Genomic DNA, 25,933 nt, shown 5'->3' with positions numbered 1-25,933 from the left:
GTCAACCATAATTGAGCAAAGGGGAATCCTGGGAAGACCCACTCGGCTCAGGTCCGGGGCATGACGGGAAACGGGGGTGGGGGGGCGGAGACCAGGGCTGCGCACGCACGGTTGGCTGGGTGTTGCGTTGTGATGGATCAGGCGGAAGAATTTCAGTAAGAGGAAATCGTCCTGGTCTTTGGGCGCAAGCCGTTGGGTCCTAGGCGGCCTTACTCACCCCGGTACTCCCCGGGAGCCGGGAGCTGGCCAGAAGGTGAGCGCGGCGGGTGGCGGCGGCCAGGGCTGCGCGGGGCGGGGCGGCGGGCGCGCCACGTGACGAGGCGGGCACCGGGTGGGGGCGGCGCCGGACGGGCTGCGCGGCTGACGCCGTGCGGATTTCGCTGCAGGGACGCGGTGACAGGGATTTGCGGGTCGCGTTCTCTCCCTCCGATACAACGTTGCCGCGTTTGTACTCGGTGACGGGCGTGGAGATTATTGGTGGGGACGAGACTTTCGGAGCGAATACCCTACTCCAAAGAGGGATGAGCACCCTTAGATGGTTGTAACTGTGGCAAGTGGTCGAAAGTTCTCATGTGTTCTTCCCCGCAGGCTTTTCCACCAGTTGCCCATTTCCATGCCTGGCTTGACTCTGGATAAAGACAACTTTGGGGGGCTTCCTTTTTGGTTCGGGTTTAGAACGTTTACCCATAGGGGAACGGAAATCTGCTGAATGGCTAATAGAATTTCTTGTTTGCAGGAAAGCATTTAAGAAGCAAAGCTTAGGGGGGCTTATTCGTGGGAATGGTTCCCAGGGAGACCCTGGAAGGTGCAGGTGGTCCGCTTTAAACAAGGGTGTACTGTTGTTCACTTGTGATGGCATTTGGAGCTCTGGTCTATCTTTAGGCCAAGAAATGGGGCCCTTATGGAGGCCTCCAGCAGCGGCTGAGTTAGAAGTGGGGGTGGGGAGCTTGGTGTGTCCCCACTTTGAGAAATAAAAGCAGAGATGGGCCTCCAAGTACTAATTCTCCTGGAGTCAGAAACTGTTTTCCGAGTCCTTTCCTCTGAGCGGTTGGTAATTTCTTCCCATATTCTGGGTTGCTGGTCTGGTTCCCTTTGTAACTTTCAGCATTTGAGAGACCAGAGCGTTTGGCTTTAAAGTTATTAGGGAGGTTGGGAGCTGTGGCCGGGAAACTTTCCTTATGTGATGAGAACTACTAAAGGAGCAGAAGGAAGGAGAAGGGGAGACTAGAGTTAGTCATGGCCCCAGAAGAATTGTTTTTCAAAGGCTCAACTCTAAAGCCTTGAGCGCAACACAAAGCTTTTAATATAAACATGAAGGAAAAAATGAGAAGAATAAACCTGAATACCAATCCTTTATGTTGTATTTTAGGAGTCCAGCTATCCTTCCCCAAGAAGAAATCTATTAGTTTTAGACTGGGGAATTCCTTTACGTAAACAATTAGAATGAAAGAACCTTTGGATGGTGAATGTGGCAAGGCAATGGCACCACAGCAGGGACTTCTGGACAAAATTAAAGAAGAACCTGACAATGCTCAAGTAAGCATTTCATTTTATTAAATAAAAAAAATTTTTGAATTCTTTTCTATCTGGTGAATTCAGATTTTTAGTCAGTCAGTTTCTGGCTTGTATGTTAAAACAACCCAAGCTGAAGAACCTGACAATGCTCAAGTAAGCATTTCATTTTATTAAATAAAAAAAATTTTTGAATTCTTTTCTATCTGGTGAATTCAGATTTTTAGTCAGTCAGTTTCTGGCTTGTATGTTAAAACAACCCAAGCTGATTTTTCTCCCCATTAGATGGGTAAATCGGTTTTTCTGCTCTGTAAATGAGACCTTAGTAACTGTTTATTTCTTTTTGTAAAAGGAAAGTAATATGTATTACTGTTTTTCTATACTTGGTACCTTTTTTTTTTTTAAATTCTCTTGTATCTGACAGTAGTTTCCTTTTATTCTGTAAGTATTTGTGGTCTGTTCTGTATCAGGGGATCAAGGAGTCCGTTTAGTCCTTTCCCTCATTGAGCTTATACATTAGTGGGGGAGATAGTCATTGCACAAGTAATTAATCAAATAATATATATAATTACACACTATGACAAGTGCTTTTCAAGAAAAGCCTGAAATGGGGAGTCTGACCTACGTGTGGTTGGGGGCAGAGGCTGGCTAGGGAAGGCTTCCTTGCGGGAAGGATGTGTAAGCTGAGTTATGAAGAATGAATGGACTAGGCAAATGCATGGGGAGTGTTCCAGACAGAGGGATCTGCATATAGGAAAGCCCTGAGTTGGAAAGGTGCATGGTTCTTTTGAAAAACTGCAAGACCAGTGGGCCTGGAACAGAAAAGGTATGAAAATGGTGATGATGATAATGTTGATCATAACACCAACACTGATAATAGATGGTATTTATATATCAATGTGTAGTATATATTATGTGTGACTTCATAAATATTAACTTATTATTATTGATATATGTGCTTAGACTGTAGCAGACATCGTTCTCACAACCATGTTATTACTCCCATTTTACAGATGAGGAAACCGAAGTACAAAGAGGTCAAGCAATTTACCAGGGATCACACCTCATAAATGGCAGACTAGATTCAAATTCAGGTAGTCAGTCTTCAAAGCCTGTGTTATTCTGCCTCTAGGATGAGGCTCATGCTGAGAGCAGTGGGAAGACATTGCAGGATTTTAAGTGGGAGAATGAGATAAACATGTTCAGAAAAATCATCTAGCTACCCTTAGGAACCTGGATTGGAAACCCGGATTGGGGATCAATATGGAGACATTGGTTAGTTGTTTTGGCAAAAAATGATTTTTTTTTTTCTTCTTGGACAGTTCTTTTGCTTGAGACTCTAGTTATTACATAAGCAAATTAATAATATTAAAAATATAAATAATATAATAAAACAATAAATGATGGTAATATTTTATTTCTCATACCATCTTAAAGGCAGTATTATTTCAGGACAGGGACGCCATAAAGCTTTGTTTCATTCGTCAACTCTATGTCTTCCTGTGCTGTGCTGAGAAGGCTTATGAGGTGTGTCTGTGGGGTGTGGGGTGGGGGATGGTGGCATCCATGACATTTACTTTTCCCCCAGATGGTAAATTCTTACTCTTCTTCTTCCAGAGCCGTTGCGTTGTTTGCCAAGTTTTGTGGATTCTACCTTTGAAGAATTTTTTTATTGTCTCTTCCTTTTCCTCCCTATTTCTTATTTCTCATTTGAACTGTATTTCCTACTCATCCTTTTTCCTGTAGTCACAGCCTCCCTCAAAACACTGTATAATGATGCTGTTGTGTCTCTACAGATCTGATGACACCATTCCCTTTAAAGACCCTGTCTCGTGTGATACAGCGTGAACTTTTTAGTGTAACATCCAAACTATCCACGTTTCAGCCTTTGTTTCTGTCTTCAGTATCATTGGTTATCCTTTCCACCTTTTCGAATCTACTCAGTCTGCAAATTATCTGCATTTTACTCAGAAGCATATCCTGTTGAGTTTTGTTTTCTCCCTTTGCACATGCCATTTCTTCTGCCCGTGGTATTCTAAACTAGGCAGCTTTGCCTAGGTTTTCTCCTCTTTTAAGACATAGTTTAATAGTCACTGGGGTAGAATTAGTAATTCTCTTTTTTTCTATTGTATATTGCTTTCACTTTTGCTGTAGCATCTATACATCAATGAATTTTGTTTACATACACTCTGGTCTTATTTGACCTGAATCCTCAATTCCTGGGCAAATGACTGGCACAAAGTACATGCTCAAAAATTGGAATAAAAGAGCCTCTGTTTCACAGATGAGGAAACTGAGCCCGAAGGAATAAGTGACTTCACCAAGGTCTCGTAGCAAGTTGGGATACAAAACCAGTTTTTTAAAATTCCAGATCCAATTTTTCTTTCATTATGCCTTGTCTGTGGTACATAAATTTAACAAATATTGTGCTATGAGTTGAGTGTTCTTTCTGAATATCAAAATTATGATAATGAAAATCCCCCTAACAGTTTACATTTTAAGTGGATACGAACCAACTCAGTTCTCTTTGGTTTATATTAAGGCTACTCAAGGTGAATAGGCTGTAATTTTTTTTTCATAATTGATAGTGTGGGCTATGATAGAAAAGCCAATTAAACAAATCATGTGTAGGGGCGCCTGGGTGGTGCAGTTGGTTAAGCGTCCGACTTCAGCCAGGTCAAGATCTCACGGTCCGTGAGTTCGAGCCCCGCGTTGGGCTCTGGGCTGATGGCTCAGAGCCTGGAGCCTGTTTCTGATTCTGTGTCTCCCTCTCTCTCTGCCCCTCCCCCATTCATGCTCTGTCTCTCTCTGTCCCAAAAATAAATAAACGTTGAAAAAAAATTAAAAACAAAAAACAAAAAAACAAAAAGAAACAAATCATGTGTAGTGTTTTCCATGTTGCATTCGAATTTCGGAAAATAGGAGGCAAGAAATAGAAAATGTTTAATATTTTCTGATATATAGCCTCCCCCCTCCCCCATCTGAAAGTAGTGTTCCTATGAAAACTTTTGTAAGCTGAAATGGTGTAAAATGAATTGATTACCATTGGTTTATATGGAAAAATTTTTGAGTATTCCTAGACCCCCCAAACTAACCACTCTTAGGCTTTTCTGATACCTTAGGACACATCTTACTCCCAGGTGCACAAAATAAATGAAGAGAAAGCACCAATGCTTACATAGTTCAGAGCCACAGCAGCATCAGGTTGATGCTGAGATGCTGAGTGTGGTTCTTGGGAAAGGAGCTCGGTGGTGCCACTCTCGCTTCTCATGCTGCACACTGCTCTGTAACTGTTCGCTGCAAAACAAAGCTGAAGGCTGTTTTTCGCTTTTTGCCTTTTCTCTTAAAAGTGAAAATCTTCAGATTTCTTTTGGTTGGCAAATGCAGGAACTGACCTAGGTCTTTTGTGAAAGCAAAGTGGAGTTACATGAACTTTTGAAAGGTGGGGAATACCTCTACTAAGAGTCTGTTCTGGATGTTAAAGTCACAGTCGAGCTGTCATTCATTCACTGAGTTTTTATTCTTGCTAACTATGATTCATAGCACTTGTTTAACATTGTTGTAAGTGGTGTACATATATTACTCCATTTGATGAGCAGGACCCAGGAGTTAAATACTATTACTATCCCTGCTTTACACATAAAGAAGCTGAGACAGGTAGTAACTTGTTAAATGTCTCACAACTAGTAAATGGTTGAGCTAGAATGTAAACCCAAGCAGTCTGGTTCAAGATTCCCAACCCCTTAACCATGATCCTGTAGGCTAAGTTGTGTTAGTTATTTAGTTTTCAGAAGATGAAAAGACAGGGCCTCTGCTCTCAAGGAAATAAATAGTGTAAGGAGGAATAAAGATACAGGAAAAAGGGGTAATTATTTATTGAGCATGCCTCATCAGAAGCTGTGTTAAGCATGCTGTATGCATTCTCACTTAAATTCTACAACCATATGAGGGGCAGATCTTTACTCCATTTTACACATGAGGAAACTGAGAAAAGGAGAAGTTAAGTAATTTGCCAAATTCAAAGGCAGCATCAGAACTGGAATAGGAACTGGCTTCAAACTTGTATTCTTTTTTTTTTTTTTTCAAACTTGTATTCTTTCTGTTGCTTTGTGCCACCTCTGTACAGATACAGAATCACAGTCTTATGTAATTACTCTAAAAAAAAATTGTGTAAGGTACGTTGGGAGAATAGGGGAAGGAGCCCTGAAGTCTGTCTGGAGAGGAAAGAACAGCTTCATGGGGTAGGTAGCACTTGAGTTGTAACAATTAAGGTTTTCAGGCATAGAAAATAGCATGTGTCAAGTCATGGAGAGGTGAGCGAATGTGGTATGTTTAGTGGTTGAGTGTTCAACAATAAAGAAGAGAAGAAAAGAGAATGAATTTGAGATATTTAGGTAGGGTTGATCAGACCTAGAGATAGCATATGAGGTATGTGGGTCAAGGAGGAGTCCCAGAGTACTTAGAAGTGTCTGTCCTCGGTAAGTTGAGTTTTTGATGATACAGTTTACTGAGGGGCTATAGGTACAGGATTTGGGGGGAAGTAATAAGTACCGTTTGGGATCTGTTGTGTTTATTTTTAATGTTTTTTTTTCTTTCTTTTTCTTTCTTTCTTTCTTTTTTTTTTTTTTTTTTTGAGAGAGAGAGAGATGCGAGCATGAGCAGGGGAGGGTTGGGGCAGAGAGAGAGGGAGACACAGAATCCAAAGCAGGCTCCAGGCTCTGAGCTGTCAGCGCAGAGCCCGATGTGGGGCTAGAACTCATGAACTGCAAGATCATGACCTAAGCTGAAGTTGGATGCTTAACCGACTGAGCCACCCAGGTGCCCTGGGATCTGTTGTGTTTAAAGGGCTGGTGGGACAGTCAACTGGTAATTTGCACTGGGAGGCTTTTGCATATATGGGTATGGTATTTAGAGAGTTGCACTTTATCTTAGCCAAAAGGCCAAGAAGTGATGGTATTTAGAAATTTGGTGTAGTGTTTCCAGATAAAATATAGAATGCCCAGTTAAATTTGACTCTCAAGTTAACAGTAATTATTTTTTACTGTAAGTATGTTGCATGCAATACTTGGGACATACTTATACTAAAAACTATTTGTTGTTTATACGAAATTCAAATTTAACCAAGCTTTTATATTTTTATTTGCTAAATCTGGTAACCTCATATAGGTGATAATTGAAGTTACGAATATGGATGAGATTGTTCAGGGAAAAAAGTGTAGAGAGAGGAGAGTAGAGCTCACGTCAGAAAGCTAGGAAATGGATTAATTTAGGGCTTCAAAGTGGCTTCAAAGTAGTTCCTGCAATCAGCAGCCTCAGCATTACCTGGATACTTGTTAGAAATGTATATTCTTGGACCCTGGTGCAGACCTTCTGAGTCAGAAACTGGGGTTGAAGCCCAACAGTCTATGTCTTAACAAGACCTCTAGGGGCTTCTGATACCCCTAGGGTTGAATATAAGAACATCAATGAAGGGTAGAAAGACATAGTAATGAATTGAAGTAAGAACCAGAAGACAATGAATGGAATCATTGGCAGTGTCAAATGTATCTGAGAAGCCATGTAAGATAAAACCTGAAAGTGTTCATTGGGTTAAGCAACTGTGAGGTGATTGGTTAATCTTAAAACAGTTTCAATTGAGGGTGCCTGGCTGGCTCAGTCAGTAGAGCATGTGACACTTGTTCTCAGGGTCATGAGTTCTAGCCCCAGATGGGGGTAGAGATTACTTAAGTAAATAAATAAACTTAAAAAAACAAACAAAAAACAGCCAACAGTTTCAGTTGAAGCAGTAGCCTGATAGCATTAAGTTCAGGAGGGAATCAGATTAAGGAAGGGGTGCCTGGGTGGCTCAGTCAGTTAAGTGTCTGACTTCGGCATAGGTTATGTCTCATGGGTTTGTGAGTTTGAGCCCCACATCTGGCTTCTCTGCTGTCAGTGCAGAGCTGGCTTCAGATCTTCTGTCCCCACCTCTCTCTGCCCCTTCTTCTCAAAAATAAATAAGCATTTAAAAGAAAAATAAAGAAGTAGAGAAAGAATGAGGCACTTTTTCACTGACTGATTGGAAGGGGAGAGAAGAGGGTAGTAAGTAGTTCCTTAAGAAATAGGTTCCTTATAACCTGAGAGGAGAAAACCAGCATGGAGGTGGTGAGAGGCTGAAGATACACGATACTATGGAGTGCTTAAAGATGGGAGAGGGAGCAGGATCCCAAACGCAAGCCTGTTTTTAGTCAGTCATGTAAGAAGGTTGCTTTTTCCTGGAAGATAGGAGGACAGTTTGTTGATCAATTTGTAGGCATGGTGGTGGGGGGGGAATCAGAGTGTTGAGGGAGTTCTTTGTTTCTGTTTTTCTTGGTGAAATTTAAACATCAGGGAGCTGGACATTTGCATGGTTGTGACTTGGCAGTGATGGTTTGGAACAGTTACTTTGTGAAGTAAAAGGAAATAATCGGGAGAAATTTAACAGGCATGTTAGAAAAATATTAGAGATTGAGTTGATGATAGGGCAAATTAATTTTATATTGATTCTTAAGTGTTCTTTTTGGTAATTTGAAGGAGGGTGTATATAGGTACTTTTAACTTCCTCTCTTTTTTATGCAAGTGCCAATAAATAAACATTATTATTTTAGTATATGTAAGACTATCCACTTGGACTCATTCATTCAAGAAATATTTATTTGTCTATTGATTGATTTAGTTTTTCAGAGAAAGAGGGGGGAGAGGGGCAAGGGGAGAGAGAGAGAGAGAGAGAGAGAGAGAGAGAGAGAGAATCTTAAGTAGGCTCCATGCTCAGCACGGAGCCTGATGCAGGACTTGATCCCACAACCCTGGGATCATGACCTGAGCTGAAATCAAGAGTTGGACACTCAACCAACTGAGCCACTCAGGTGCTCCTCAACAAATATTTATTTATTTATTATATTTTTAAAATTTTTTAAATTTTTTAATGTTTATTCTTAGAGAGAGACAGAGCGTGAGCTGTGGAGGGGCAGGGAGAGAGAGAGAGAGAGAGAGAGAGAGACAGACAGACAGACACACACACACACACACACACACACACACACACACACACACACAGAATCCGAAGTAGGCTCCAGGCTTCGAGCTACCAGCACAGAGCCCGAACCGGGGCTCGAACCCACGAACCATGTGATCATGACCTGAGCCGAAGTCGGATGCTCAACCGACTGGGCCACCCAGGTGCCCCTCAACAAATATTTATTAAATGCTATAATTGTGAAAGTAATAAAAGCTAGCATTTTTGTGTATAAATCATGCTTCAGTTTTGGCTTATCTGTAAGGGATCATGCTACATACTTCATCTGTATTAAATCATTTATCCCTCCATCATGGCCCTGTGGGTTAGATAATATATTTTGTAGATAAGGAAATTGAAACTAGAAAAGATTAAAAAATTTGTTTGAGTCAAGATCACATCTGCTTCTGCTTCTGTCAGAACCCAGAGCCTTCTCTGTTAGGTTATGTTAACTGTGCCACATGTTGAGTGTGCAGAGGCAGAAAAACAGATATCGTGCCTGTTCTTGATGGCCATGGTCCTTTCAGTCTTGCACATTTGGGGTAAAGAAGAAGGATGCTAGACAAACAAAGTATCACCCAAATAAATAAGAAGTGACATATTGTGACAGGTGCTATGAGTGAAAGGAGTTGGGAGCTTAATTTCTGGTGGGGGCTGGGGTTTGAATTCATTATAGTAATTTTTTTATATTTGTCCATCTATGAGGGAGATAGCATGGCTTTTGAAACAGATTGAAACAGATAGACCTGGGTTTGATTCCCGTTTGTGCACTTAGTATCTTTGTGACCTTGGACAAAGTGCTGAACCATCTCTAAGCTTCACTTTCCTCACCTATAAAGAAGATACTGTAGTCCCTACTCATAGGCAGCAGCTCATTTGGCGCCACAATGTACACTATGGGAAGTGGTAAATTAATGCAGTGGTTCCTAGTCTTTGGCATGTAATAGTCCAAAGCAGTTCCAAAAGTAGCTTTGGGAGCTGACATACCCATCATTTATTTTGCTAAGTATAAGGATGTAAAATACAACTACTATTTATTATCACCATTGTTTCAGAAAAGTAAGACTTTTTTTTTTTTAACTTTTTAATGTTTATTTTTGAGAGAAACGGAACACAGTGGGGGAGGGGCAGAGAGTGAGAGGGAGACACAATCTGAAGTAGGCTCTGAGTTGTCAACACAGAGCCTGATGTGAGGCTCAAACCCACAAGCTGTGAGATTGTGACCTGAACTGAAGTCGGACGTTTATCTGACTGAGCCACCCAGGTGCCCCTTAAGTTTTTATTTTGAAGTATGTAAGGCTATTTTAACAACAACATAATGTAGGATGGTTGTGATCTCAATAAAGAAGTCTTTTTTAAAATTGATATATGTATTTTTAGAATTTTGTCTTGTAAAAAAATAAAACTTTGTTTTATGATTATATTTCATCTTAAAGCATTTTAAAGAATACATAATTAGAATAAATCTGATTTAGGCTGTGATGATGTTATGTGTAACAAACAGATTGCATTGTGTCTTTATGCCATTAACAGATATGACAGTTTGTAGATCTGTAATTGGATCCAAACTCTACATCATTCAGACTTAATGTTATTTATCATTTTCTTACAAACACAGACTAAAGTAAGGGTAGTGCTGAACATTGAAGTAGCTGTATGTGACTCCTATATATTACATTTGAAAAGTAGTAATAACTGTCATGAAAGATTTTCCAATTCTGAAAGGTCCTTTTTGTAAAGTTTAAATCTGTTCTAACAACTTGTAAATTTTGATTTTTGAGGTATTTGTGAAGGTGATTATGATTAGAATGTAGAAGAGATATGACAGACTTATTTTTTTCTTGAATTTCTAGTTTATTTAAATACTAACACTGTACTCATTTCTCTCTTTTCTTTTTCTTTAAGGAGTATGGACATGCCCCAAAGCAAAAAACTCAAGAAAGTGAACTGAAAATTAGTGCTGTGTTTTCAGTCAGTGACAGTCCTCTTGGTAAGAAATAGAACTGAATATGGGGCACCTGGCTGACTCAGTCAGTAGAGCATGGAACTCTTGATCTCAGGGTTGTAAGTTCGAGTCCCACAATGGGTGTAGAGATTACTTAAAAATAAAATCTAAAAAAGGAAAGAAATAGGACCAAGTAAGTTAATTATGATTAATATTGTTATATTCTAACTAGTAGAACTGAGGGAGAGCATGTCCTCATGTAAATCTTTTTTTCCTTAAGATAAAGCAGTACTTTTTAAACTGGGTAGGTGGTGTTGACTAGCATTTTAAAAAGTGGAATTGAGGGGTACCTGGCTGTCTCAGTCAGTGGACCATGCGGCTCTTGATCTCAGGGTTATGAGTTCAAGCCCCACATTGGGTGTAGAGATTACTTAAAATCTTAAAAAAAAAATACACACACACACACACACACACACACACACACACACATATACATGTATGTATGTGGGTGGGGGGAGGGAGAGAGAATAGAATAAGATTGTATTAGAAGAATGTGATGCATGTAGTAAGGAAACATTATTTTGCAAAACTGTTTCAGTTATTAAATTTTACACATATAAACATACACAGAAATGTATGTATGTGTCTCCAGGGTTATAATGTGAAATATAGTTGTTACTATGGGTTATAAAAAAGTTTGAACCCACACCTTCCCCCCCCAAAAAAAAAAAAAGTTTGAAACTCCCTGTTTTAGAGTGTTTAATTGGATTTGGAGACTGAGAATTTGTCTTAAAAAATGGAGAATGTATATGTGTTTGTGTTGATACTAAAACTGTTTTTTCCCCCCTTATTTTGTATTTATAGCCCAACAGTTGACTCCAGGCTTTCAGTTTTCTCTTGCATCATCTGGCCCAAATGTATTGCTTCCTTCGGCTCCAGCCGTAGCTATTCAGGTTTTTTGTTCTGGTTGTAAAAAAATGCTTTATAAAGGGCAAACTGCATATCATAAGACAGGATCTACTCAGCTCTTTTGCTCCACGCGGTGCATCACTGGATATCCTTCACCTGTCTGCGTACCAACTCCTCCCAGGAAAACCTGCACAAACTGCTCAAAGTATAAAATTCTTAATTACATCCCTTTTTACTTTACTTTTTTAGTGTGTATCTAGTTTAGTTCAAATATGCTGTTGCTACTTTAAATCTCTTGAGCACGTTTCTATGGAAATAGCTTTTTAGCTGAGAAATTTGCAAATTCTTTGTAATGTTAAACAAGAGAGTTGGTGTTAAAAGTATCATCTTAACTAGTTTTCTGTCTCTTTAAGTTTAAATTTTACTGTGGAAAGAAATAACAAACCATTTGTGGGAATTGCAGGGCTGCTCATATATCCTGTGACTATAGACAACAGCCATTCACATTTATTTATTATCTTGAAAGTTATTGAAGTATATAGCATATTATAACATTGGTCTTATAATAGTATATAAAAGTTAGTTAATTCTTTAGAAGGTTAAAAAAAAATCTCTAAATGGCCACAAAATAATGTGTTTATTTCTTAAAAAAAGTTCTTTGAAGTTATTGCTTTATAGTCACACATAGATGCAGAGAGAGGAAGAAATAGTAACAAAGCCACGTAAACTTCTTTCTCTACCTTAGTATGTTTGAAAAATTTGGCATGTTCTGCCTCTTCCCGTGGTAATGTAGTTCTAAGAATGTATTGTGTTGTCCGAAGTGTTAATGTAGAGTGAAAAAAGTTAAGAGCTTATTGTGTAGATCACGCTCTATCCCTTACTAACTATATGACGTTGGGGCTAGATGTTTAATTTTTTTTAAGCCTCAGTTTCTTCATTGGTAAATAGTATCTACTTCCTCAGATTTTAATGAGACAATGTTAGCCCAGGGCTTAGCACATCATGTATCTTACCATATTATTTCTAGGCCCCTATTTTGTCTTTGGAGATCTACGACAGTTTCTTTATCTGTTTGGGGTGTTGGCCTTAAGCATCTAAAAGTAGATCATGTTAAAATGAAAATCTCCAACTAAAAGGACAGAGGAATTTAAAAATATTTTACATAAATATTCAAATTTAGTTTTGTTCTAAAATGCCATTCTAATACCTTACTTAAACTCTTCTATAGCATTCTCGTGAAACTGATCTAGAAGGGTAAGTTTAGTTTTCTGTTTTTAGATACTCCGTTTCAACATATCAAATATCAAAATAAAGTGAATTAAATTTTAAAGAACACAGCACAAGTTATATATCTAAATGCATATTATTTTTTTTAAATAGTTACTCTTGTCAGAGATGTTCTACCACAGCGCTGCTCCTTCTCAAAAATTTTTTTGCTCTCTTGATTTGGCATTGCGTTCAGAGCCTATGAAACTTTCCTTTAGACCAAGATAGGTGACAAACCTATCTTTAAACCATGGGTTTGATTTTTACAAATTGTCAGAAGTTGCTTGATGCCTTATCAGTTGACTACCGTAGACGATTAAACTGAGTCATACTGTTAAACGTGATACTTGACTATAACTTTGAAAAGTTGTTCTTAGAGTTATTGTAAATAAAGGATAAAGTAGAAGAATGTTGGAGCCATGTTTTTGGAAGATGTATGGTTTTTCTAAGATTAAAGTTAAGGTGTAAGATTCATTTGGATGCCTAAGGTTTAGAATGCATTTATATTCATGTGCACAGATTTCCATTAAAAAGTCATTCACTTTGGTTTACATATATGTATATTATACCACTGGCAGATTCACATTATTAAATAACATTCTTTATTGCTTTGTTTTTAGTAGAAAAATCACTATTCAAAATTAATAACTTCATCCGTGTGTAAGCATATCCACTTGGTTTCCAAGACTCACTGTCCTATTTTTAAGGTTAGGTGAGTTTTAGAAAATTAAAGTACTTTGTTGTTATTGTTATTCGTAAATAGTTTACTGTGAAACAGTTTTGTATAATAAAGGCACAGGATGGGAGGCAGAAGAGTGGAATGATGAACCACTGAATGTGGAATCAGACTGCCTAGAATTTGTATTCTGGCTTCATTGCTTACCAGTTTGTGACTTTGACAAGTTATTTAACCTTTCCGATTTGGTCTCCTCATCTGTAAAATGGCAATTATAATAATACTTATCTCACAGAATTGTTGTGAAAATTAAGTTGGATAATTTGAGTAAAGAGAATGATGTCTGGTACATAGCAATTACTTAGTACACATTACTGTATATAATATTATTGCCATTATATTCTTCGTGGCTTATACTAGTGCTTCTGATTACTGACCATTTCCTTTAGTTTTTTTATACTTGTCAGAAAATGGCAATGCTCAGCCTTTGTTTTTACCGTTAGTGCGTATTGCATCAATGGGCTCTTACAAAATAACTTGAGGAATCTTACAGAATGACTCAGTTATTTGTGTTCTTTCTGTCTTATTCTTATTTCCATCTGTCCTCTGCTACCAAACCTTAATAGTTCTTTTGTCCTCTGTTTCTTTGATCTCTTCAGTTATAGTTCAGTTTTATATATCATGCTTATTTTTTATATTAATCTTCGGTAGTTCATCTGTTTCCCAAATCTTGCATTTAAATTAAAAAACAAACAAACATGTCATTCTTTGTCTCTGCTGTTCCTACTCTTAGCAGCTGCTGGCTAGTAAGAGGACAAGGGTTTTGTGGTCTGGACTTGAGGGATGGCCACTTCTTCCATTGGCTCCAGTGGATGAAACTTGGTTGGAGCTGGAAGCCTCACGGCTTTTGTCATGAACATCTGGCTGGATATATTTTAAATATAATTTTCCCTCAACACATCTATAAATTAGGTATCATAAACCCATTTTCTACATGAGGAAATTGAGAGAGTAATTACCTCACTCATTGTCACTCAGCTAACTAACAGAACTAATCATCAAGCCCAGGTTTTCAGATGTCTTATCCCTGGCCAGCCATTTTCTAGCATGCAATAGCTGCCCTTAGTAAACATAGTTATTTTAGCTCACAAAGAGGAAGAAATTACAATTATGAAGAACATATTTCATTTTGCCTTTTGTTATTTATTTTTAGAGACATTTTAAATCCAAAGGATGTGATCACGACCCGTTTTGAAAATTCTAGCAAAGATTTCTGCAGCCAATCATGCCTTTCTTCTTATGAGCTAAAGAAGAAGCCTGTTGTTACCATATATACTAACAGCATTTCAACCAAGTGCAGCATGTGTCAGAAGAATGCTGATGTAAGTTACATTGTACCTTTCCTGGGATTCTGCTCAGAGATTTTTTTTCATTTAATTATTTATTTACCATTCAATTTATAGCATTGTAGGGGAGAAATATATTGGGGAAAAAATTTTTCTCATTCTAAAAATTCTGAATTGAGTCAGGGATAGCAAAACACAAGGAATAGCAAAACACACACATATGCGTACAAACACAAAAGAGTACTGTCTTGAAGTTAAGAAATACCAACTTAGGTATTTAGACATGATAGGGTCTAGGAAGAAAGGGTGAGGACACATTAAAAGTAATTTATGCCAACTGTTTCTTTCCTGCGATAGCATTTATCTTCAGTTTGATACCCAACTGCACTCATATTGGAAACTTAGTGGAAACCACCTAGTGATTCCACTTTGAAGTTACAACCCATGTGTGACTAAGATGTTCTGAATATAAGCCTATTCATAAGTCTGATAAACTTTAGGAACTCTTTATGTCTCTTCTTTTATATAAATTCTATCTCTACCTTGATGTACTTTGGTTGATCAAGAAAACAAAAGGCTAAGCAACAGAAAGCTAACTTCTTTAAATGAGACAAAAAAAATGTTTTTACAATTACCACTATAAATAAGAAGTCTTTCTTTCAAATACCAAATCAGTTTCCTCAGCTGTACAACTATAATTTGATGGTTTTTACTCTTAGTACTTCACTTCAGTGATTTATAAATTTATCTACACAATAATAATAATTAAGTACCTTTCCTATTTTTTTCAGGATAAAAAACATTAAATGATGTGTTGAAGACACTACTAAAAATACTTCACATTTCAGTTATGGCCTCTGCATTAAAAATCTGTAGGAATTTTTCCAATTAACTTTCAGATATTTGCACAACCTCTCTGTTAAAAAAACAAAACAAAAAAACCATCTTTGAAATAATTTACATGAATGCTTTACATATCAAATATGGATTCACCAATCCCTGTTACCACAGTCATCAGTTTTAACAACTCTATGTTCTGTATTAGTTTTCTTGTTTATAAGGCATCAATAATAAGGAAACATTTTTAATATTACAGAATATTAATTATATCAGTTTCCCATCAACACGCTAGTCATTTAATGATGATTATATTGGCCATTTCCATTGGTTGGCAGGAGGCTCTTCCATTAAAGGCTCCCATGGTTTCCACTCTAAAGTTTTCTTGCCAGACTTGGTTCATTTCAGCCTGAAGAATCACCTCTACTAGTTGGCCATCCTGCAGTTGGTCTTCTGATTTCTTAACATCTGGTTCCCCTTTAACCATACTCAACTTTTCATTTGTAATCTGTTCTGTGTACTTTATATATGCTGCGTTTTTAGGCATTTGCTCAAGAACATCAAGAATGTTTTTTTTTTTAATTTTTTTTGATGTGGTTTTTTTTTTCAACGTTTATTTATTTTTGGGACAGAGAGAGACAGAGCATGAACGGGCGAGGGGCAGAGAGAGAGGGAGACACAGAATCGGAAACAGGCTCCAGGCTCTGAGCCATCAGCCCAGAGCCCAACGTGGGGCTCGAACTCACGGACCGCGAGATCGTGACCTGGCTGAAGTCGGACGCTTAACCGACTGCGCCACCCAGGCGCCCCTTGATGTTTATTTTTGACAGAGAGAGAGAGAAAGAGAGAGAGAGGGCATGCACGAGTGGGGGAGGGGCAGACAGAGAGAGGGAGCACAGAGCCCGACGCGGGGCCCGAACTCACGGACTGCGAGATCGTGACTTGAGCCCAAGTCGGATGCTCAACCCACTGAGCCACCCACGCACCCCAGGAACATCAAGAATCTTTGTGTACAATATTCCTAGCCTCTTGTGTGGACTCTGACAGCCAATCCCACAAGGCTGGTGGTCTTCTTCAGCAAACCTGCCGTGACCAGAGATCAGAGATTTTTAATTGGCTTTACTTATTTTGGATGTGTGTGTGTTTTATTTCCTAGATCCGATTTGAAGTTAAATATCAAAATGTGGTACATGGTCTTTGTAGTGATGCCTGTTTCTCAAAATTTCACTCCGCCAACAACCTCACCATGAACTGTTGTGAGAACTGTGGGGGCTACTGCTACAGCAGCTCTGGGCCTTGCCGGTCCCAGAAGGTGTTTAGTTCAACAAGCGTCACAGCATATAAGCAGGTATAAAGGCCCGTCCGTCACTCCTTCCAGGATGGCTGTGCAGGGATGAGGTTAAAATAAACGAGTGGGCTCTTCCCATCAATTGATTTTGGGGTGTGATTTCCCTTCCAGAAAAATGGGATAGGTCCTGGTGGTGTGTTGACTATAGTGAAATGATACACTAATGTACTTTCATGATTTTCTGTGAGTCAGAAATGTTTTATGATATATTGGTAAGTGGAGAAAGCTCCATATTATTTTAAATAAATTGTGGCCAACAGGCATAAGATGTTAAAAATCAGTAGATCTAAAGCATATCTTTCTCTTTTTCCTTTTAGGAAAAAACAATACGTATTTAAAAAAATTTTTTTAATGTTTGTTTATTTTGAGAGAGAGAGAGAGCCAGGGAGGGGAAGAGAGATGGGGAGGGGGGAGGGAGAGAGAGAGAGGGAGAGAGAGAGAGAGAGAGAGAGAGAGAGAGAGAGAGAGAGAGTCCTAAGCAGGCTCTGCACTGTCAGTGCATAGCTCCACGTGGAGCTTGATCATCCCATGAACCATGAGATCATGCCCTGAGGGGAAACCAAGAGTTGGACGCTCAACCAACCGAGCCACCCAGGCACCCCTAGAAAATATATTTTTTTAATGTGTTTTGGGATGAATTGTAATTATTTTGGCAACATGCCTTATTCGACTACTTTACCTAATTTTTATTTGTTGTAATGAATAATAGATTCATTTGGTTACTATCTATGTTAATTATTACTGAATGAAGTCTTTAAAAAGTTACTTTTCTAAAAAAGCATAAATGATAACTAAATTTTTTCAGTTAGCAAGTTTGATTTATTTTTAATTCCTCCAAGTAGTTGGTGTTGGACATTGATCTGTGAGAAGTATCCCTTTTCAAGGAGTTACCACTTTTGGCATTTTGGTTACTGTTTTCACAAGAATAAAACCCGTGTTTTTTTTATATATGTGATCCAAAAATCCGTTCTGTTTCTAATTTTGTTGCTGGTATTATACTCTGTCAACTGTATAAGTGATATTCCTCTTTCACCAGGAAGATTATATAGTGAAACTTCACAATTTATATTTTCTTTTCTTTTTTGGCAAAGATTTTTATTTATTTATTTAATAAATTTAATAAATTTATTTAATTTTTAAAAATTTACATCCAAATTAGCATATAGTGCAACAGTGATTTCAGGAGTAGATTCCTTAATGCCCCTTACCCATTTAGCCCATCCCCCTTCCCACAACCCCTCCAGTACCCTCTGTTTGTTCTCCATATTGAAGAGTCTCTTATGTCTTGTCCCCCTCCCTGTTTTTATATTATTTTGTTTCCCTTCCCTTATGTTCATCTGTTTTGTCTCTTAAAGTCTTCATGAGTGAAGTCATATGATATTTGTCTTTCTCTGACTGGCTAATTTCACTTAGCATAATACCCTCCGGTTCCAGCCACGTAGTTGCAAATGGCAAGATTTCATTCTTTTTGATTGCCGAGTAATACTCCATTGTGTGTATGTGTGTGTGTGTGTATATACATATATATATATATATACACATATACATACATATGTATATATATACATATATATACATACATATATAGGTATGTATATATACATATATATATATATATATATATATATATATATATATATATATATATCACATCTTCTTTATCCATTCATCCATTGATGGACATTTGGGCTCTTTGCATACTTTGGCTATTGTCGATAGTGCTGCTATAAACATTGGGGTGCATGTGTCCCTCAGAAACAGCACACCTGTATCCCGTGGATAAATGCCTAGTAGTGCAATTGCTGGGTCGTAGGGTAGTTCTATTTTTAGTTTTTTGAGGAACCTCCATCCTGTTTTCCAGAGTGGCTGCACCAGCTTGCAGTCCCAACAATTTGTATTTTCCTACTGTTTAATTCCGCATATAATTTCTTGTTGAGAGACTATGTTGTGTCAATGACAGTATAGTGTAATGGTTAGCCTGGATCTTTGGAGCGAGATGAAATGTTTAATCTCCCACTTTTCTGTTTATTTGTTAATTGAATTAAAATTAATTTAAACTTCTTGTTAATATAATTTTTAAAAGTATTTCAATATGTTGTTTGAAGGATTTCATGATACAGTATATATAAGTTAAATACAGAGTATTTAGTATAAGGCCTGGCTTCTGGTAAGCACTGAATAAGTAATAATATTGGTAATTTGTATAAATGGTAGCCATCGTAATTATTGTTTCTTAAAATATGAGTAAAGTTACAGACACATTTTAGTGTAAAACTCAGCTTAAAAAACAGGTAGTTCTGTAAGATCTCCTAATTTACATTAAGCATCATTTCTGTTTCCTCCTGCTAAAGAGTCTTACTGATTATGTAACCTTAAAGGTGGTAGACAGTCTTATAGATTGATGTCCAAGACTATTGAGGATGGCCCTTTGGTTCATGGATTACCTGGTCATCTTAGATTATTTTTAATGAGAAAAGTGTATAACAAATACCAAATTCATTACCTTTAATGTGTTTTGTTGTTAATGTATGTGAGTGTAGTTACTCATTTTCTTCAGTTTACATTTCATTATTGTCTGAAAGAACTCATTTTTCTCACATCCCAACTTCCAGAAAAATCTATAGTTAGAGTGGCCTCATAGTCCTCTGAGCTCAGATATTTCAATCAAAGGCAATCTTTATAGTTAGTTTTTCTTTTTTCTTTTCGTAAACAACGTGTGTGTTTGTGCTAGGTATCTAAATGTTATTTTATTTTCTTGATAGAATTCAGCCCAAACTCCTCCATACGCCTTGGGGAAATCATTGAGGCCTTCAGCAGAAATGATTGAGACTACCAACGACTCAGGAAAAACCGAACTTTTCTGCTCTATTAATTGCTTATCTGCTTATAGAGTTAAGACCGTTATTTCTTCAGGTAATGTTTACATTGGATAAATTTATAGATTTAGTAACTATTAAAGAACAATGTAGCTGCTTTTGTTTCATTTTGTTACAAATTGAATTTATCTGTGTGGTTAAATAAAGACCCAAAGTTTAGTTTCAAAGAACTGATTTTTAAGTGAAAATAGTTTTTCACTGGTTTGGTTGAGGCATTTATTTTGTAGTTCCATATGTGAAAAGAAAGAAATAAAAACCACACTTGTAAGTTCCAAGTTAGTTTTTGTGTAAGTGGAATTTAACTGAGATTAGTTACAGTTAGCTTTACAGATTATTGTAAGGTTGCTTGATTTTGGCTTTGTATATTACTGAATATTTTTTAATTCCCCTAATACCCTTTTGGATCATGTGTTCATCTATGTAGCTTATTCATTGGTTTTTTTGTTGTTGTTGTTGCCAAGGTGTCCAGGTTTCATGTCATAGTTGTAAAACCTCAGCAATCCCTCAGTATCACCTAGCCATGTCCAACGGAACTATCTATAGCTTCTGCAGCTCCAGTTGTGTGGTGGCTTTCCAGGTATGATCTGAGGTAGTATTTTACCCCTAAGTGCTCTTAGGCATTGGGGAATGGCAATATGTGAACTGCTGAAGGTCCATATTTACAAAAGAGTAAATTCAAGTTAGAAAGAAAAAAATTCTGTTCAACTCTGGTCCCAGAAGTCATTTCTGCAAAATGTCTAAGCCAGGTAGACATTTGCCCTCTTCCTAAATTCAAGGTCCTTACCTAAACTGCCCTTCCCTCCTACTTTTGCCCTTGGCGCTATCCTTTTCAAAAGGATGGAAGCTAAGATAAGGTTCAGATAGGTGGCACGGTGATGTGCTCATGTGTCCCTCTCATCATGGGCCAGATACTTATTGACTCCTGGCATGGAATCATAAGCCTCCATTTTCTTGTCCCATTTGCTCCTCACTCTCTGAGAGATACACAGAGAAGGTAGAGTTTAGTGATCCCCTGGGGTGGCAAGGTGCCTGATGCAATGTCCCTGGCACCAGGAAGAAAGAGACTACTGGTGGTCACTGTACTCTTTTTTTTTTTTTTTTTAATGTTTATTTATTTTTGACAGAGAGACAGAGCATGAGCGGGGTAGGGGTAGAGAGAGAGGGAGCCATAGAATCCAAGGCAGGCTCCAGGCTCTGAGCTGTCAGCACAGAGCCCGACGTGGGGCCCGAACTCACAGACTGCAAGATCATGACCTGAGCCGAAGTCGGACGCTCAACTGACTGAGCCACCCAGGCGCCCCTCCACTGTACTCATAATAGCCATCAGAGGCCGGGTGGTGATGGGAATGCAGATGGAGGGGTATTTTGGGGGAAAAGAAGGGGCCTGCTCTAGTTTATTAGAGCTCTATATTAGAGGTGTTTGGAAAGCCTGAATTCAAGTTCTTAAACCTTTTTATGTTACATTTCTCAGTCCTTCTATTCTGGAAGTGTGCCATTTAAACTCTTTCTGTGAACTACTTTATAAAATGTTAAAAAATATTTATAAAATGTTACAGGTAGTAGTTTATTAAAATGAGAAAATGAAAATTACCAAGTTGTTTCTCAGTTGCTAAAATCTTTGCCTTATTTGTGTTCGTTCAGAATGTATTTAACAAGCCAAAAGGAACAAACTCGTCAGCGGTGTCCCTGTCTCAGGGCCAAGTGGTTGTAAGCCCACCAGCTGGGTCATCAGTATCAGCTGGAGGAGGTAACACCTCTGCTGGTTCCCCTGCCTCCATCAGTGGTTCTCCTGCAGCCAGTTTCCGGCCTCTTGCGGCCCCATCCCAGCAAGTTGCTTTAACCCGGACACTTGTTAAACTCAAGTGTCAGCACTGTAACCATCTGTTTGCCACAAAACCAGAACTTCTGTTCTACAAGGTAAAGAGAAATTATGAAAGGGATTGAATTGTAAACATATCCATTAGAAGCATTTATCTTTTCATCTTTGACAGTCACTTCATTTGCTTTGAAATGAGAATGATTTCTTAAAGATAAAGCAACTGTTAATTAGGTCTTAATGACTTTTTTTTTTTTAATCTCTGCAGGGTAGAATGTTTCTTTTTTGTGGCAAGACTTGTTCTGATGAATACAAAAAGAAAAATAAAGTTATGGCAATGTGTGATTACTGTAAACTGCAGAAAATTATAAAGGAGACTGTCCGATTCTCAGGGGTTGATAAGCCATTCTGTAGTGAAGGTAAAGAAAGCAAGCGGTTCAGCTTTATCCACAGAGCTTGTGGTTGGTACAAAGTAGTTCATGCTGAGTTGGGCTATTCTACAATTAATTTTCAAGTAATTTTGTTTTAGGTATAATTTCAGGTTTTTTTCTTTCTTGAGTTTATACTTAATTCATTTTATTTTTCATGCTTAATTCACTTTAAAGTCTTTTTAAATATTATAATAATCTCAAAGAAAAACTTGAAACAAATTTAAATATTATATTTGTGATTATGATTTGCCAAATTGTAGTGATTTTTAAAATTACAGTCATCTAAATAAATTGCTTAAAACTAAAAAAAAAAAAAACTTTTGAAAGGTAATTCGGTCAATGGTATTAGGTTAGAGTGTAAAAAAAATCTCTTCATAAGTTTATCAGTGACTTGAGAGATCTTCCTGTTCTTGCACCCACTTGTAAAGAGGATACTTAAGCAATTACTGCTTCTTGGCTTAAGAAGCAAGCAAGAAACTAGCTTAGTTGGTGTCTGAGACTGTGGAAACTCACTTTACCTCCTTCGAGTTAATGTAAGTTTGATGTTTCTTCCTTTCATCCCTTCTGGTTCTCAGTTTGCAAATTCCTCTCTGCCCGTGACTTTGGAGAGCGCTGGGGGAATTACTGTAAGATGTGCAGTTACTGCTCACAGACATCCCCTAATTTGGTAGAAAATCGATTGGAAGGAAAGCTAGAAGAGTTCTGTTGTGAAGATTGCATGTCCAAATTTACAGTTTTGTTTTATCAGGTAAATGTAATACACCTTTTTGGTTTTCTGAAGTTAGTACAAATTATTTTCTTAAATACGTTCAGATCATGTGAAGTAAAATTTAGTGTTTAGAACTGGGTAAAATAAATTATGGGCTCCCAAAGCAAAATTCAGTTGAATATAAACATGAAATTTTGATGGTAAAGAGCATATGATATCTGGAGGCTTTGTTGTTGTTTGAGGGTATATTCCTTTTATTTTTATCTTTTGCTTTCTCTTGAGGCACACGAACCTTATTTACCACTGAGTTCTTTCAAGTTGCCTTTAAGTTGCCTTTATAGTTATGTTGCCTTTAAGTGGCTGTCTCATTCAGAAGGTTACTCTGATGAATTTGAAGTCAGACCTTGTTCTTGCTTCATAGGTCAAATGACTGTGACTGACCTCCTTACCCACTTATTTTTTAAAAAATTATTTTTTTGGAAGGCTAACAATGAAAGCTACAATTAATTGAACCACTAATACAGGTCCAGTGCTTCGTAAGTGTTATTGCATTTAATCCTCACTCTAATCCTTAGAGGTAGGTGTGTTATTACCAGCTTAGAAATAAGGAAAAGGAGTAAGATCCAGGGAGGTTCAGTAGTGTATTCTTCAAGAAGCTGGTAGGTGATAGCTGGATAGCACCTATAATACGCCAGTGAAATCATCTGTTTGTCTCCCTACCCGCTAAAATACAATATTTTTGTTTGGGAGGTATGTCTTTATCATAATTATGTGGCGCCTATCTCAGTGCTCAAGACAAAGCGTACCTAATTAAATAGTTGTTGAATGAATCAATGTCTTTACAACTCTAAAGTGCATATTCTTTCTACTACATGATGTCACTGCTTAACCTTTTAAAAATAGAGCCTATCTTTAGATTCCTTCATCAGTAATTTTGAAAATGGGAGATCAGTTTTTATATTCTGTAGATCGAGATATGTATGTAAAGCAAATAAATATATATTTTAATATTTATTTATTTATTTTGAGAGAGAGTGTGCACAAGAGCAGGGGTGGGGCAGGGGGAGAAGGAGAGAGACAATCCCAAGCAGGCTTTGCACTGTCAGCAAGGAGCCCAACTCAGGGCTCCATCTCATGAACCGTGAGATCATGATCTGAGCTGAAATCGAGTTGGACACTTTTCCGACTGAGCCACCTAGGCGCCCCAAGTATATGCATTTTTAACCAGAATATTTTAAGGTAGGAACCTTACATTTTGTAATTTCAGCTGATTTACATATCCTGTTTTCATAGTGCCTTCTGGTTTTATGATTAATGTTATCTTTTCATTATTTTATGGTTTTAAGCCTATCCTGTCTTATATTTTTTTCTCAGATGGCCAAGTGTGATGGCTGTAAACGACAGGGTAAGCTAAGTGAGTCCATAAAATGGCGAGGAAACATCAAACATTTCTGTAACTTATTTTGTGTCTTGGAGTTTTGTCATCGACAAATTATGAATGACCCTCTTTCACAAAATAAAGGTAAAAATTAAACTTGGCTAATGGGATCTTTATGTCAGTGCTAGGATATACTATTAGTACACACAGTTGTAAATATAATAGCATCAAAATTTTATTGAATTCAAATAGCCTGGATGTCCTTAAATTTTCCTGTAAGAATTAAAAAAAAATTTTTTTTTTAATGCTTATTTATTTTTGAGAGACAGAGACAGAGCATGAGCAGGGGAGGGGCAGAGAGAGAGGGAGACACAGAATCCGAAGCAGGCTCCAGTCTCCGAGCTGTCAGCACAGAGCCTGATACAGGGCTCAAACCCACAAACCATGAGATTTTGACCTGAGCCGAAGTCGGATGCTTAAATGACTGAGCCACCCAGATGTCCCTCTTGTAAGAATTCTTAAAAATTGCCCTTCAGGGAAAATCAATCCTGATGCTTTTTGCTATCATAATCAAACACACCAAGGAATCAATAAATGTATTTTATAGGAAAATTAAATTTGATTGCTTTTGGTTGATGTTATCTGTACATAAATAATTTCCACTAAGGGGCATATGTTATTCAGTTAATAAACTAGAAAAAAATAGAAAATCAGGGCAAACAGAAGGAGAGAATAGAAGTATGTTAATACAGTTGCTATGATTGGTGTAAGATTTGATCAAGAGTTTGATTGTAGCCAAGGAAAAACGAACCAACACATTAATTATATCAGAAAAAATAAAGTAGACCAGTTCTTCATAGGTGGCAAAAATTTTTTTGGCTAAGAATAATTTTGCAAGTAGGAAAGCTAATATGGTCAAAATATCCAGATGAATAGTTACATGTGTGGCATGTTCTTAAAGTAGCTCCCTGAAGTAGTACTTCTCTGAATTAGGGTAAAACCATTTGATATTATGCTGTCTGATCAAAGCCTGGAGTGCTGTTGAATTGACAGAATCCATGTGCTTTGTCCTTACAGTCTGGCCCTTGTCTACCTTTGCAATTTTATTGATCATCATCTTAATCACATATGCCATGTGCCAATCTTTTATGTCATCATCCATTCCCTAAGACCAGTCAGGTCAGTGGTAGAGTTTTTATTTTATAATATGTGTTGACAAACCAGCGGATGGGTAGCAAACTCACCAACTTCTTTATAAAAACTGTCATGTTAAATTTTTATTTGAAGCAAGCTTAGGTGGAGGAGTTTTAATATTCACTAATAGGAAGGCCAGTTAATTCTAAAGCTAATACCTATATTTTTAAATAGCATTTGAAGTTTATAATTTTAGAAAATCAGGCTGTTTTTAAGTCCTAATGAATGTTAATCTGACCAGAATCACTCTTTTTATAGAGTTACATTATACAGAGTTAGATATTTGCACTGTTTCTTGGAAACTTAGTTGTCGAACAGGGTTTTGTATGTGTGTGTGTGTGTGTGTAACCCTTTTGTTTATACTAGGTCTTACCTTTTTGTTTTAATCAGTAAATATTTATAAGGCGCAAACTACTTCCACGGAGCTCCCTTCTACAAGGAAAAATACAACACCAGTTATAACCAGTGTGGTGTCATTGGCAAAAATACCTCCTGCCCAGCCCACAGGGAACACTAATAGTGTTTTAAAAGGTATGACTTGATGTAAAGGCATTTAATTAGACTATAGAGTTAAATGTTTTGTCTAAGTAGCTCTTGTTAGTAATATTTACTTTTATATTTCTGTGAGGAAACATGCCCCTTTTTCTCAGAGGGAAGTGG

The 25,933-nt window shown here is 37.6% G+C and overlaps 1 protein-coding gene and 1 long non-coding RNA gene across 12 annotated transcripts in view; one reads left to right on the top strand and one right to left on the bottom strand.

Annotated features, from left to right (window-relative positions):
• ZMYM6 (zinc finger MYM-type containing 6) overlaps nucleotides 1-25,933 on the top strand; it is a 61,981-nt gene that overhangs the window by 19,366 nt on the left and 16,682 nt on the right. For 4 of the 11 annotated variants that reach the window (XM_086716410.1, XM_086716403.1, XM_086716404.1 and 1 more), the window contains 12 exons: nucleotides 1,370-1,536; nucleotides 10,448-10,532; nucleotides 11,352-11,601; nucleotides 14,552-14,720; nucleotides 16,678-16,869; nucleotides 19,632-19,782; nucleotides 20,207-20,322; nucleotides 21,387-21,662; nucleotides 21,830-21,980; nucleotides 22,568-22,740; nucleotides 24,076-24,223; nucleotides 25,664-25,804. In XM_086716410.1, the coding sequence (XP_086572536.1) occupies nucleotides 1,444-1,536; nucleotides 10,448-10,532; nucleotides 11,352-11,601; nucleotides 14,552-14,720; nucleotides 16,678-16,869; nucleotides 19,632-19,782; nucleotides 20,207-20,322; nucleotides 21,387-21,662; nucleotides 21,830-21,980; nucleotides 22,568-22,740; nucleotides 24,076-24,223; nucleotides 25,664-25,804 (1,945 nt within the window). In that variant the 5' untranslated portion in view covers nucleotides 1,370-1,443. Of the gene's footprint in view, nucleotides 1-73; nucleotides 254-340; nucleotides 1,537-2,525; nucleotides 2,607-2,629; nucleotides 2,788-10,447; nucleotides 10,533-11,351; nucleotides 11,602-13,282; nucleotides 13,375-14,551; nucleotides 14,721-16,677; nucleotides 16,870-19,631; nucleotides 19,783-20,206; nucleotides 20,323-21,386; nucleotides 21,663-21,829; nucleotides 21,981-22,567; nucleotides 22,741-24,075; nucleotides 24,224-25,663; nucleotides 25,805-25,933 lie in introns of those variants that run through there. The other 7 variants (XM_086716406.1, XM_086716411.1, XM_086716407.1 and 4 more) reach the window with 7 other exon arrangements.
• LOC147577912 (uncharacterized) lies at nucleotides 24,297-25,707 on the bottom strand. Its single transcript, XR_015254604.1, has 2 exons — nucleotides 25,647-25,707; nucleotides 24,297-24,352 (listed from the first exon to the last, which is right to left on the bottom strand). It is a non-coding gene; the product is annotated as an uncharacterized LOC147577912 (long non-coding RNA).

This window comes from Puma concolor, chromosome C1 (genome assembly GCF_028749965.1).
Source record: "Puma concolor isolate L17-30 chromosome C1, mPumCon1.1.hap2, whole genome shotgun sequence".
Taxonomy (NCBI): Eukaryota; Metazoa; Chordata; class Mammalia; order Carnivora; family Felidae; genus Puma; species Puma concolor.
This window is presented reverse-complemented; position numbering and strand designations above follow the sequence as displayed.